This window comes from Symphalangus syndactylus, chromosome 14, assembly GCF_028878055.3.
Source record: "Symphalangus syndactylus isolate Jambi chromosome 14, NHGRI_mSymSyn1-v2.1_pri, whole genome shotgun sequence".
Taxonomy (NCBI): domain Eukaryota; kingdom Metazoa; phylum Chordata; class Mammalia; order Primates; family Hylobatidae; genus Symphalangus; species Symphalangus syndactylus.
In genome coordinates this window covers 64,875,362-64,889,912 of record NC_072436.2, presented here as the reverse complement: position 1 = coordinate 64,889,912, position 14,551 = coordinate 64,875,362, and the positions used below count along the sequence as shown (strand labels likewise).

Here is a 14,551-nt window from a genome sequence, read left to right as displayed (position 1 = left end):
GCATTCACAGACTCAGCCTCCATGCTGGCCCATGTGAATATAGGCTCCAGACATACCCAATGTCAGGCCAGCCCATCTGGCCCCAGGCTCCAAGCATAATGCAGGATTCAGAGCCAGGTCAGCCAACACAACCCCATGCTTTAGACCCACCCAACCTCCCAGTCAACACCTCTGGCCCAGATCCCAGGTCGGCCACTGGGGCCCCAATCTCCATACTAACCCCTGTGGTCCCATACACCAGGAGACTCAGGTTCCAGGCCTGACTAACAGACCCAGGGTCCAGGCTCATCCCAATGAACTGTGGTGCCAAGCAAGCCCTCAGAACATAAGATTCCAGGTCCATCCCTATAGAATTGTGACCCAGGCCCACCCCTGCACACTCAGGCCCCTGGCCTGTCCCAGTGGACCAAAGAACCAGGCCCATCCCAGAACCTGTCTGGCCCCTGCAGATTCAGGCTTAAACCCATACTAGAACCAGGTCAGCCCTTGCGGACCTAGGCTTCAGGCTAGCCCTGGTGGATACAGATTTCAGGCTTACCATGCAGACCCAAACTCTAAGCTCACTCTCATGGACCAAAGCAACACATCTACCCAGTGGATCCAGGCTCCAAGCTCAAACGTGAGGACCAAGATACCAGGCCCACCCACTTTCTGACCCTGCCTGAGGACTGTAGGAGAAAGCCCACCAATAGGCCAAACAGCCTGCCCGGAATCTCTGGATAGGCTGAATGGTGACTGGCTTTCTCAAATGAAGCCAGTCTATAAAGACTATAATAATTTCCTACTTCTTCAAATGTGCAGACACCAACATAAAGCCACAAGCAACATAAAAAACCAAGGAGACATAACCCCAGCAAAAGAAAATAATCTCCCAATAGCTGACCCTGAAGAAACGAATATATATAAACTGCCTGACAAATAATTCACACTAATTGTTTTAAGGAAGCTTAGTGAGCTTCAAGAAAATACAGAGAAATAATTTATTGAAATCAGAAAAACAGTAAGTGTACAAAATGAGAAATTTAACAGATAAATTTTTTGAAAAATCAAATTCTGGAGCTGAAAAATATAACAAATGAAAAGAAAAATATAACAGCATTCACAATCGAATTGATCAAGCAAAACAAAAAATTCAGTAAACTCAAATATACAGGTTATTAGAAAATATGCAGTCAGAGAAGAAAAAGGAAAAAGACTGGAAAGGAATGAAGAAAGTTTACGGGACATATGGGACAGGATCAAAAGAACAAATATTCAAGTTATAGGAGCTAAAGAAGAAAAAGAGAGACAAAGGTGTAGTAAGTTTATTTAAAGAAATAATAGCTAAAAACTTTCCAAATTGAGGGAAAGATATATATATCCTGGTACAAAAAGGTCAAAAGTCTCCAATCAGATTTAATTAAAGCAAGACTATACCAAGGCATGTTATATGCACACTGTCAAATATAAAGAACAAATGGAGGATTCTGAAAATATCAAGAGAAAAGCAAATTATATACAAGAGACTTCCAATAAGACTAGAAATGGATTTCATGGAGGAAATCTTACAGGCCAGAAGAGAGTAAGATGATATATTCCAAGTGCTCAAAGACAATAACTGCCAACCAAGAATATTGTGAGTGGCAAAGCAGTCTTTCAGAAATAAAGAAAAGTTAAAAATGTACCAAGACACAAAAAAGCCTTAGGGAGTTCATGACCACTAGACTTGTCTTACAAAAATGCTCAAGTGAAATCTTGATGCTCAAAGAAGAAGACACTAATGAATAACAAAAAATATATATATAAGGATAAAACCAGTAAAAGTAAGTAAACAGTCAAATATAGAATAGTCTAATAATATAATGTTGTGGAAATGACTTATATCTTTAGTATGAAGATATTATATTATTTAAATATAATAGCCACAATAATTTCTTTCTATACAATATAAAAAGATGTAAACTGTGACATCAAAAAATGAAACAGAGTAAAATGTAGTTTTTATATGTGATAAATTGAAGTTATTATCAGTTTAAAATAGCCTGTCATGAAAATAAGATGTTTTGTGTAAGCCTCGTAGTAATCACAAAGCAAAAACCTACAATAGTTGCATGAAACATAAAAAGAAAGGATTCAAAGCATACCACCACAGAAATTCATCAAATCACAAAGAAAGGTAACAAGAGGGAAAGGAACAAATGTTCTATAAAACAACCAGAAAACAAATTACAAAACAGAAGTAGCAAGTCTTTACTTATGAATACTTACGTTGAATATAAAGGATTAAATTCTCCAATCAAAAGACAGAATACCTGAATGGATTAAAAAAAACAAAATTCAACTATATGCTTCCTATAAGAAATTCATTTCATGTTTAAGAACCTACATAGACTGAAAGTGAAGGAAGAGGAAAAGATATCTCATGCAAACAGAAATGGAAAGAGAGCGAGGGTAAAAATACTAACATCAGATAACACTGACTTAAAATCAAAATTATAAAATGAGATACAGGTCATTATACAGTGACAAAGGGCTCAAGTCATCAAAAGGATATACCAATTATAAATATATATGCACCCAAAGTAACAGCACCTAAATATATAAAGCAAATATTCATAGATATAAAAGGAGAGAAGGAGTGTAATACAATACGAGTAGGGGACTTTAAGACCACAATTTCAGCAATGGACGGGTTATGCAGAAAGAAAATTAATAAGGAAACATCAGATTTGGTCTATTCTTTAGTGCAAATAAACCTAAAAGAGATATACAAAATGTACCATTCAATGGCCACAGAATACACATTCTTCTCAACCAAATGTGAAATATTCTTCAGCATAGATCATATGTTAGTTCACAAGTCTTCACAAATTTAAGAAGACTGAAATCATATCAAGTATCTTTTCTGACCACATGTTTAATACTAGAAATCAGTAACAAGAGGAATTTCAGAAAATCGACAAATACATGGAAATTAAACAACATGCTCTTGAAGAGCTAATATGTCAAAGAAGAAATTAAAAGAGAAATTTGAAAAGATGTAGAGACAAATGAAAATAAATACACAACACACGAAAACTTATGGGATACAGCAATAGCAGTTCTAAGAAAGAAGTGAATAGCAATAAATGCCTACATCAAAACAGGAGATCTCAAATAAACAAGTTAATGTTACACCTAAATAACTTCTAACAGAACAATCTAAGTCCAAAGTTCATGGAAGGAAGGAAATCATAAAGATCAGAGCAAAAATAAATGAAATATAGACTAGAAAAACAATAGAAAAGGTCAGTAAAATTAAGAGTTAGTTATTTGAAAAGACAAACAAAATTGACAAAACTTTAGCTAGACTAAGAAAAAATAAAAGACAAATAAATAAAATAAGAAATGAAAGAGAAGATGTTAGAACTGATACCACAGATTTACAAAGGATCATGAAAGACTACTATGAGTAATTATACATCAACAAATTAGATAGCCTAGAAGAAAGGAATAAATTCCTGGACACACAGAACATATGATGATGGAATCATGAAGAAATAAAAAAGCTGAAGAAATCGATAATGAGTAAGGTGACTGAAGCATTAATTTATGTATTTACTTTTTTTTTTTTTTTGAGATGGGAGTCTTGCTCTATCATCCAGGCTGGAGTGCAGTGGTACAATCTTCTCACTGCAACCCCCACCTCCCAGGTTCAAGCAATTCTCCTGCCTCAGCCTCCCAAGTAGCTGGGATTACAGGTGCACACCACCACACCCAACTAATTTTTGTATTTTTCATAGAGATGGGGTTTCACCATGTTGGCGAGGCTAATCTCAAACTCCTGACCTCGGGTTATCTGCCCACCTCAGCCTCCCAAAGTGCTGGGATTACAGGCATGAGCCACCGAGTCTGTCCCTGAAGCATTAATTTAAACACACACACACACAGACACACACACACACACACAACATATGCTCAGGACCTGATGGCTTCACTGTTGAATTCTGCCAAATATTTAAAGACCTAATACCAATCCTCCTCAAACTCTTCCAAAAAAGACAGAACACTTCCAAACTCATATTATGAGGCCAACTTTACTCCGACACCAAAACTACACAAGAACACAACAAGAAAGGAAAATTATAGGCCAATATTAAGGAAGAAGATAGATGCAAAAGTCCTCAGCAAAATATTAGCAAACTGAATTCAACAGCACACTCAGAAGAGCATTCACCATGATCAAGTGGAATTCATCCCAAGAATATAAAGATACTTTAACATAAGCAAATCTATACATGTTGTACACCAATTAATAGAATGAAGGATAAAAACCATATAATCATCTCAATAGATGTGGAAAAAGCATTTACAAAATTCAACGTATTTTCATAATAAAAACAACAAATTAGGTATAGAAGAAATGTACCTCAGTACAATAAAGGCCATACATGAAAAACCCATTGATAACAATATATTCAACAGTGAAAAACTGAAAGCTTTTCCTCTAGGATCAGAAATGAGACAAAGATGTCCATTCTTACTACTTCTTTTCAACATAGTACTGGTGGTCCTAGCCAGAGTATTACACAAGGGAAATAAATAAAAGGGTGGCCAGGCACTGTGGCTCATGCCTGTAATCAATCCCAGCACTTTGGGGGGCTGAGGCAGGCAGATTACTTGAGGTCAGGAGTCCAAGACAAGCCTGGACAACATGGTGAAACCTTGTCTCTACCAAAAAAATAAAATGTTATATATATATATATATAATATATATATATAACATATATATTATGTATATAGTGAATGGTGAAACCTTGTCTCTACCAAAAAAATAAAATGTTATATATATATATATATATATAGTGGGCACAGTGGCAAATGCCTGTAATGCCAGCTACTGGGGAGGCTCAAGCACGAGAATTGCTTGAACCCATGAGACGCAGGCTGCAGTGAGCTGAGATTGCACCACTGTACTCCAGCCTAAGCGACAAAGCGACTGTCTCCTAAATAAATAAATAAATTGCATCCAAATTGGAAAGGAATGAGTGAAATGGTCTCTATTTACAGATGACATGATCTTATATGTAAAAAAAAAATTTTTTTAAAGACTCCACCAAAATGCTGGAACTAATAAATGAATTCACTAAAGTTGCAGAATACAAAATCAACATACAAAAATCAGTAGCCATTTTATACACTGACAACGAACTATACAAAATCAAGAAAACAATCCCTCTCTTACTAGGTACCAAAAAAAACCACTTAGAAATAAATTTGATCAAGGAGATTAAAGACCAGTATAATGAAAACTGTAAAACACTGATAAAAGAAATTAAAGAAGATACAAATAAATGGAAAGATATCTCATGTTCATGAACTGGAAGAACTAATAATGGTTAAAATGTCCATGCTATCCAAAGCAATCTATATATTTAATGCAAACCCTATCAAAATTCCAATGGCATTTTTCACAGATATAAAGAAAACCCTAAAATTTATATGAAACGAAAAAGACTCTGAATACCCAAGGCAATTTTGAGCAAAATGAACAAAGGCATCACACCACCTGACTTCAAAATACACTATAAAGCTATAGTAATCAAAAGAGCATTGTAACTGGCATAAACCAGACACACAGACCTAATGAAACAGAATAGAGAACCCAGAAATAAACCCATACATTTAGTGTCAACTGATTTTTATTTTTTATTTATTTATTTACTTATTTATTTTATTTATTTATTTATTTATTTATTTTGAGATGGAGTCTTGCTCTGTCACCCAGGCAGGAGTTCGGTGACACAATGTTGGCTCACTGCAACCTCTGCCTCCCAGGTTCAAGCGATTCTCCTGCCTCAGCCTCCTGAGTAGCTGGGATTACAGGCATGCCCTACCACACCCGGCTAATTTTTGTATTTTTAGTAGGGATGGGGTTTCACCATGTTGGCCAGGCTGGTCTCAAACTCCTAACCTTAAGTGATCTGCCCACCTCAGCCTCCCAAAGTGCTTGATTACAGGCGTGAGCCACCATGCTTGGCCGGGTCAACTGATTTTTGACAGAGATGCCAAGAACACACAATGGGGAAAGACAGTTTCTTCAATAAATGATGCTTGGAAAACTGGATATCCAACATGCAGAAGAATGAAATTAGACCCCTCTCTCACACCATATACAAAAATCAATTCAAAACAGAGACTTAAATGTAAGACCTGACATTTTAAAACTACTATAAGAGAGATAGGGGAAAAGCTCCACGACATTGCTCTGGGCAATGATGTTTTGGATATGAACCAAAAAGCATAGTCAACAAAAGAAAAAATAGACAAATGAGATTATATCAAACTAAAAAGCTTCTGCATAGCAAAGGAAACAATCAACAGAGTAAAAAAACAGCCTACACAATGAGAAAAATATTTGCAAGCCATATATCTAATAAGGGGTTAACATCCAAAATATATACAGAACTCAAACAACTCAATGGTAAGAACACTAATAACCTGATTTTAAAATGGGCAAAGGATCTGAACAGACATTTCTCAAAAGAAGACATGCAAATAGCCACCAGATATATGAAAAACTGCCCAACATTCCTAATCATCAGAGAAATGCTGATTAAAACAATATTGAGATACCACATCACACCTATTAGAACGGCTATCAACAAAAAGAAAAAAGATCAGTATTGGAGGTGATGTGGAGAAAAGAGAACCCTTGCCTGGTGTTGGCAGTAACGTAAATTAGTGCAGCCATTATAGAAAAACAGTATAAAGGTTCCTTGAAAAATTAAAAATAGAACTACTATATGATCCAGTAATCTCACTATTAGGTATAAATCCAAAGGAAATGAAATTGGTATATTGAAGAGCTATCTGCACCCCCATGTTCACTGAAGCAATAGCCAAGATATAGAATCAATATAAAGTGTCCATCAACAAATAAATGAAGAAAATGTGATACACACACACACACACAATGAAATGTTATTCAGTTTTTAAAAAGAAGGAAATCTTGTCATTTAATACAACATAGATGAACCTACAGAACATGATGTTAAGTGAAATAAGCCAGGCACAGAAAGGCAAATACCACATGATCTCACTTATATGTAGATTCTAAAAAAGGTGAACTCACAAAAGTAGAGAAATCGTGATTATGAGGCCAGGTGACAAGGAGTGGCATTGGGAGATACTGGTCAAAGGATACAAAATTTAAGTTAGATGAGAGAAATAAGTTCTAGAGATATATTGTACAGCATAGTGACTTTAGTTAATAACAATGGATTGTATTTCAAAAATCACTATGAGAGTACATTTTAAGTATTCTCATTACAAAAAAAATGATAAGTCTGTGAGGTGATTCATATATCAAGCTCAATTTAGCCATTTGACAAGGTACATATTTCAAAACATCATGTTGTACACAATATACATATACAATTTTGTCCAGGTGTGGTAGCTCATGCCTGTAATCCTGATGCTTTGAGAAGTCAAGGCAGGAGGAGGATCACTTGAGGCCAACAGCTCAAGACCAGCATGGGAAAAACAGTAAGATCCCATCTCTACCAAAAAAAAAATTTTTAATTAGCTGGACGTGGTGGCACAGCTGTAGTCCTGGCTACTCAGGAGGCTGAGGTGGGAGGACTGCTTGATCCCAGTGAGCTCTGATCGCACCACTGCACTCCAGCCAGGCAAAAGAGAGAGACTCTTATCTCTGGAAAAACAAAAACAAAAAACAAAACAGAAAGACAAACCCTGCCTACCAAGCACCACGTTTTATATTTGTTTCAAATGCAACCTCTTCCTAAAATATACCATTATTTTAACTAAAACCTGAAAATCTAGATTACATAAAATATTAAAACTGTATTATCAATGGGTTTATCAGCAATATCTCATTCCTACCTCTTTCTCACGTATTCGACAGAGCAAACAATCATCACGGAAACTGCTCGATTTTCTCGGACTGAATTGTGTTGTCATCTGCCAAATGAACAGGAGTTATTTAACACGTTTTCAGATCTGGTTTATCCTTAACCCCAAAGAAAACTTCTAAACTGCCTGAGGCCCGTACCAAAATAGTACTAACATTGCAGGAAAAAAATCACCTTCAAGTGATAAAATTCAAAAACTATTATGTTTCCTAATGTAGATCTGCTTTATTTTCTATAAATAACTTAGTGGTTATTTTATTTTAAAATACCTGCCCCTAGAAAAAGTCCAATGGATTTCTCACGTATCAGAGAAACTGGCACAGGCTTTGGCCTCAGGTATCGAGGATTTTCTGTCTGAAAATTTAAAAATAAAACAAAATAAGGATTTATTAATTTTGGAGTTTTAATTATTATTTGATAAAATATACAATTAAGCTGCCATATGGAACACTTTCTAGATTTCTTAATATTTAATTCATTTTTAGAATGAGTATTGTATGATACATTTTTAGTGGCTCCCTACAAATAAAATATAAAACATAAACTCCCTTGCATGCCAAAATGAACCTTCATGATCCTGTCACTGCGTAACTGCCCACTCTCATCTTCCATTACTCTTCACCTCACATTTTATGCTCCCAGTATCCACAATGACTTATATTACCAGAACATGGCAGATGTTGTCATGCCTGTCCACCTCTGAATTTCTCTGCCCAGCCCTCCAAACCCTGTAAGCACACACCTATTTGTTCTTAGAGTCTCAATTTAATCACTGCACTCCCAGATGTATTTGGTATATGAATCCTTAAACATACCTTTCTAATAGCAAAGAGAACACAAAATTCCTTTGGGACTCCCCCTAAATCTCCCTTTCAGATTCATCTATCTCCACCATACCCCACATTCCAAGGACACCAGACAATTTGTTTTAACTTAAAAGCACTATACTGTCTCCCATGTCTGAGTCTTTGCAACCTGTAAGATCATTCCCCCAACTTCTACACATGGTTAACTTACTCAGGACTCACAGTTTAAAAATCATCTCCCCCAGGAAACTTAGTTCCTACTACTCCAGTAGTACCCTGGATGCTGGTTCCCTTTTACAATCTGGCATCTCCCTGTTTCAAAACCGTGTGGACTCTGAAAGCAGAGACCATGACTGCCCTGTTCACCACTCTATCCCTAGCACCCAACTCAGTGCCCAATGAATATTTCTTCAGAAAGAAGGAAGAAACAAAAGGAAAGAAAGGAGTAACCTGTACCTGATTCCACCTTCTTATCAGCTCCTAAAGTATCCTATGTCCACTCTCTCATAGCCCTTATGTAATACTTTGAGTGTTTATCAGTATGTCTCCACATATCTCTTTGAACAGAAGAGTACTGGGATGACATCTTCTCAGTTTTGTATCTCTGGGACCTAGCACAATATCTAATGTATACTAGCCATTCAATAAAGTATTTATTGCATGAATATACTATATGATAAAGTAGACACATTGATAGTTATCTCTACTATTTCACTCACAAATGAGGTGATAATCAAAAATCATTACCATGAAAGTCTAATTTCTTCATATCACAAACCCACAAATTACTACATGGATAATCTCACAAAGTACAAGAACACAAACTATCACTTCAACCTAGGGCAGTGGTTCTTACACTTGTTAAATTAAGATTAACCTAAAGCTGCCTCCTCACATATTTTTAACTCAGCCTAAAGGTTTCTCCACTCATGGTGAACTATAACCTAACTGGATGTGTAAACAGACTACAGCTTACTCTTGTGCCACTCACTGAGTTTTGGCCAATTAAAGGCAATCAATCATTCAAACCAGATTCAAATAACGCAAATGCAGAGCTGTAACCAATCCCGCTGTTTCTGTACCTTGCTTCCATTTTGTGTAGGTCACTATCCTTCTTCTGTCCATAAATCTTCAATCATCCAGTAGTGCTGTAGCCTCTCTGAACCTATTATGATTCAGGGGCTGCCTGATCCATGAATCATTCTTTGCCTACTAAACTCTGTTCAATTTAATTTCTTTAAGGTTTTTCTTTTAACATCCTGGAGTGTACGATGAGGATCAAGTGATAAACATTTCAAATATAAATTATTGGATTCTACTTCTCCAAAATCCCATTCTGTTTTCAAAAAGTTCCCCAAATGATTTATTATGGTTAATAATTCTTGAAAATGAACAATCCACACCCAATTTGACAATAAAGATAAGGGTGAATGAAGAATCAATTAATCAAAAAATGTAGAAGTCATAACATTTATAATAGAATCCAATCAAGTAAAACTTTAAAAAGAGTATAGCAATAGACAGGATATAAAGTGTAATTATTTTAGCATCTAGATTAAAGGAAATACACAAAACAATTTTCTTTCATGTGGATGCCAGATCCTATAAAGTAATGGCAACTGTATGAACTTAAATGTCTCTCCCCATCCTCCAAAGACCCATACAGATTGATAAAGAGACCAAATAAAAATGCCCATCATCCATGACTACATCATAAAAAGGAGAAAGGGAATACAAATCCCTGGATCAACATGTAGGTGGCCAAATAAAGATACCAAATCAGCAAAATTAGATCCTGAGCTAAACCAGAGTGGTAGCATGGGGAAAAAAGGAAGTACCTCAAAGTCCTAGTAGTGGTGGAACCAAATGTCATCAAATACTGACCTGTCAAAGAAGAGTGGCCTGCCTTAAGTGGGCCACACAAAAAAACTTAATGGCTCAGAGTGCCAGAGATGGGCACAAAAGAAGGGGCTTGGAAACTATGAAGAACCAGAAAGGCAGTTCTGGGAAGGAATCACTTCTGAGGTAGAGAGAAGCACCTTTGAAGGAAGGTTGTTCATGATAAAGGGAAATAAAAAAGCAGCTGAAGATAGGGGCCCTGCAGAAACAAGACAGAATCAAAGAATCAAAAGAAGACAAGCCATGGCCAGGAGCCGTGGCTCTCGCCTGTAATCCCAGCATTTTGGGAGGCCAAGGCAGGCAGATCATCTGAGGTCAGGAGTTCAAGACCAGCCTGGCCAACATGGTGAAACCCCGTCTCTACTAAAAATACAAAAATTAGCTGGGCGTAGTGGCGGGTGACTATAATCCCAGCTATTCAGGAGGCTGAGGCAAGAGAATCTCTTGAACCTAAGAGGCGGAGGTTGCAGTGAGCTGAGATCATGCCACTGCACTCCAGCCTGGGTGACAAGAGCGAAACTCCATCTCAAAAAAGAAAAAAGAAGACAAGCCAGGCTGACAACCACAAAAGGCACCATTTGTTAAAGAAATTAAACTTCAGTGTAGCAGAGGAGGAGGGCTGTCCAGAACTAAGAAATAAAGTAAGCCACCCACTACCACTTCCTACACAATCACTGGCTATTATTTGTTCAGAAAAATCTAATAGATAATCATGAACAGAAGAAAAGAATCCAATATCCACAAAAACTTACTATATAAAATAGAAAATCAAAATCAAAACCTGCCAGCAGAAGGAAACACTTTTTTAAAATACAGGAAACAGTAATAGAGGCTTCCTTTTGATTCCCATGTCTCCCCACTCTCATACTTAAGGGTTTTTGTGCAACCCACTTAAAATAGGACGCTCTCCTACATGTCAATACTTCATAATATTTTTGTTCCACCACCACTAGGACAACAGTTATTCAAATATAACTTTTAAGTAACTTCAGGCATAAAAATACTACAAATCAAAATAAAGACAAAAATACAAAGACGTTAAATAGGAGGTGACTAGATTCAGGAAAAAAAAAACATGGAAGAGTAACAAAAATCATCCAAGAAATGAAGACTAAATTAAGAGTTGCACAAGAGACAGGCTGGGCGTGATGGCTCATGCCTGTAATCCCAGCACTTTGGGAGGCTGAGGCGGGTGGATCACAAGGTCAGAAGATCAAGACCATCCTGGCTAACACAGTGAAACCCCATCTCTACTAAAAATACAAAAAAATTAGACGGACGTGGTGGTGGGAGCCTGTAGTCCCAGCTACTTGGGAGGCTGAGGCAGAAGAATGGCGTGAACCCTGGAGATGGAGCTTGCAGTGGGCCGAGATCGTGCCACTGCACTCCAGCCAGGGCAACAGAGTGAGATTCCCGTCTCAAAAAAAGAAAAAGAATATACGAGTTGTATAAGAGAGAAAAGATAATATAGTAACAGCAAGAGATAAAGATAGGACCTGAAGCCAAAAACCAGGAAATAAAACTGAAATAAAAACATATTTAAAAAGGATCCAAGAGAAATGGATAAAGAAAATGAGAAACAAGAATACAATAAATGTATAATTGGATTCCCTGAAGAAAATAAAATAAATGCAACTAAATATTTTAAATTATTAAGAAAATATTCTTAAATAAAATAATACCTGAATCATATTAAATATTCTCACTGTTTACCTTGGAAAACTGACCTAAGACCATCGTCTGAAACATAAACAGTTGGCCCACCATATTCATGGTTTCTACATCTACATATTCAACCAACCAAATTGAAAATATTCAAAGTAATAATTAGAAAACAAGAAAACAGTACAGTATAACAACTATTTCCATATCATGTATATTATATTAGGTACTATAGGCAATATAGAGATTATTTAATGATTCATAGGTTATGTACAAATACTGCACTACTTTATGTAACAAACATCAGCATTTGCTGATTTTGGTATCTGTGGGAAGGAAGGAGGATGTTCTGGAACTAATCAACTCTTGATACTGAGAGATGACTGTACAATATATTGAATAAAACCCAATGTGATATATTGAATATCTTTCGGAGTATAATATAAAAGTCCAAATATTAAGCTTTATGAATATTTTTTAAAAATTCTCTGGACCCTCAGTCAAAAAGATAAGACATTGATAACTTTATTTATATATTTATGAAAAATGAAAAGTATGTATCACATTTCTCAACTGTAACATACATCATATAAAACATTATATTTAAGGAACTCAGGTAAAGAAAATGCAAATCAAATATTTTATATACAATCTAGATTTCCTCCAAGAATTAAGACCATAAGAAACCATTTGAAACATGCAAGAATTCAGAAAATATTGTATCACAAGGTCCATTCAGTAGACTCTACTAGAGCATGAACATTTTACCTTAGTTAAAAGATAATCAAGAGGGAAAAAAAGATAATCAAGGAACCTTCAGTCAAGAGACTGATGTTTCCTGATTAAGTATTATAACATTTGCAATTTACTTTCAAATAGTTCCAATAAGGCAAAATCACAAAATTTAAAAGGCAGCAGTAATAAGTTATTGTTGTACTATTCTTTTTCTTCTTGAATATTTTCATCATAAAAATTGTAAAAAAAAAACGGTTTCTTTAATAAGATAGCACAAACCAAATAGATAATTATCTTATATTTTGATTTTGGGAAACCAAATACTATTGATTAGTCCAGTTAAATGGCAGTTTCTGATTACTGTATAGTTTAAATACATGCTGGAAAAAAATGCTTTTTAAATAATGTTAATTCTGAGAAAAAAACAATCATGCTGAGTTTTTGTGAAAAGACTCTGCAAAAAACTTAGTGGTTATTTGGGACTAGCTAAATGAAATCACCATGTAATTTAAAATAATACAAGCTATTAGATAGAAGCTATAAATGTATTTTAGAAAGAAGAGATGGTTATTTTTTAAGAAAAATGTGAAAATTATTTTGTGTAGATTAGAAAATATCAAGCTGAGAAAAGTTTCACCATCTCAACAGTTATTTTTCCACCTTATATAGATAAAAGCATGGTAGTTTTGAGAAGACAAAAAATATGAGAGTACATAAGTAACTAGAAGACAATATCAGAGATCCTTCAAAGGAATAATTTCTTGTGTCACACCTGGGGTTATATCATATTCTTTCAACAATTATTTACTAAACATCTACCATGTGCCCAGGTACTTTGAGAGACGTTTATGACAAGCTGTGAGAAAAAGAACTGTAAACACCTGAAAATAACACCCGATGGAAACTCTACATAAAGTAATAAATATGCCATAAATGGTAAATGGTTGCATAAATAGATAAGGCTTTTAATCTTATATTTTCAATCCACTTAATCAATGTATAACTATTTAAAGGAAAACAAACAAAAACATAATATAATGAAAATAATATATTGTGGAGTTTATAACATTAATAGATTAAAGAAAGAAACCATATAATCCTCTCAAAAGATAAAGAAAAATTCAGGCCAAGCGTGTTGGCTCATGCCTGTAATCCCAGCACTTTGAGAGGCCGAGGTGGGCAGATCACAAGGTCAGGAGATCAAGACCATCCTGGCTAACATGGTGAAACCCCGTCTCTACCAAAAATACAAAAAAATTAGCCGGGTATGGTGGCAGGTGCCTGTAGTCCCAGCTACTCGGGAGGCTGAGGCAGGAGAATGGCATGAACCTGGGAGGCAGAGCTTGCAGTGAACTGAGATCACCCACTGCACTCCCGGCTGGGTGACTGAGTGAGACTCCATCTCAAAAAAAAAAAAAAAAAAAAAGAAGAAGAATTCAAAAATTCCATAACCATTCATGATTTTTAAAAATATCCTGACAAAATAGAGACATTCTTAATTTGATAAATGGAATCTACCAAAAGAACTGTAAGTAAGAAAAAACTACAAGTATGAAA

General features: G+C 35.7%; 1 protein-coding gene across 1 annotated transcript in view; it reads right to left on the bottom strand.

The window, feature by feature from the left end:
• Positions 1–14,551, bottom strand: part of LOC134732392 (uncharacterized) — a 234,349-nt gene that overhangs the window by 42,996 nt on the left and 176,802 nt on the right. Inside the window, exons 10-11 of the mRNA XM_063617054.1 lie at positions 8,166–8,246; positions 7,864–7,941 (exon numbers count right to left, since the gene is read on the bottom strand). Coding sequence (XP_063473124.1) covers positions 7,864–7,941; positions 8,166–8,246 — 159 coding nt within the window. The remainder of the gene's footprint in view (positions 1–7,863; positions 7,942–8,165; positions 8,247–14,551) is intronic.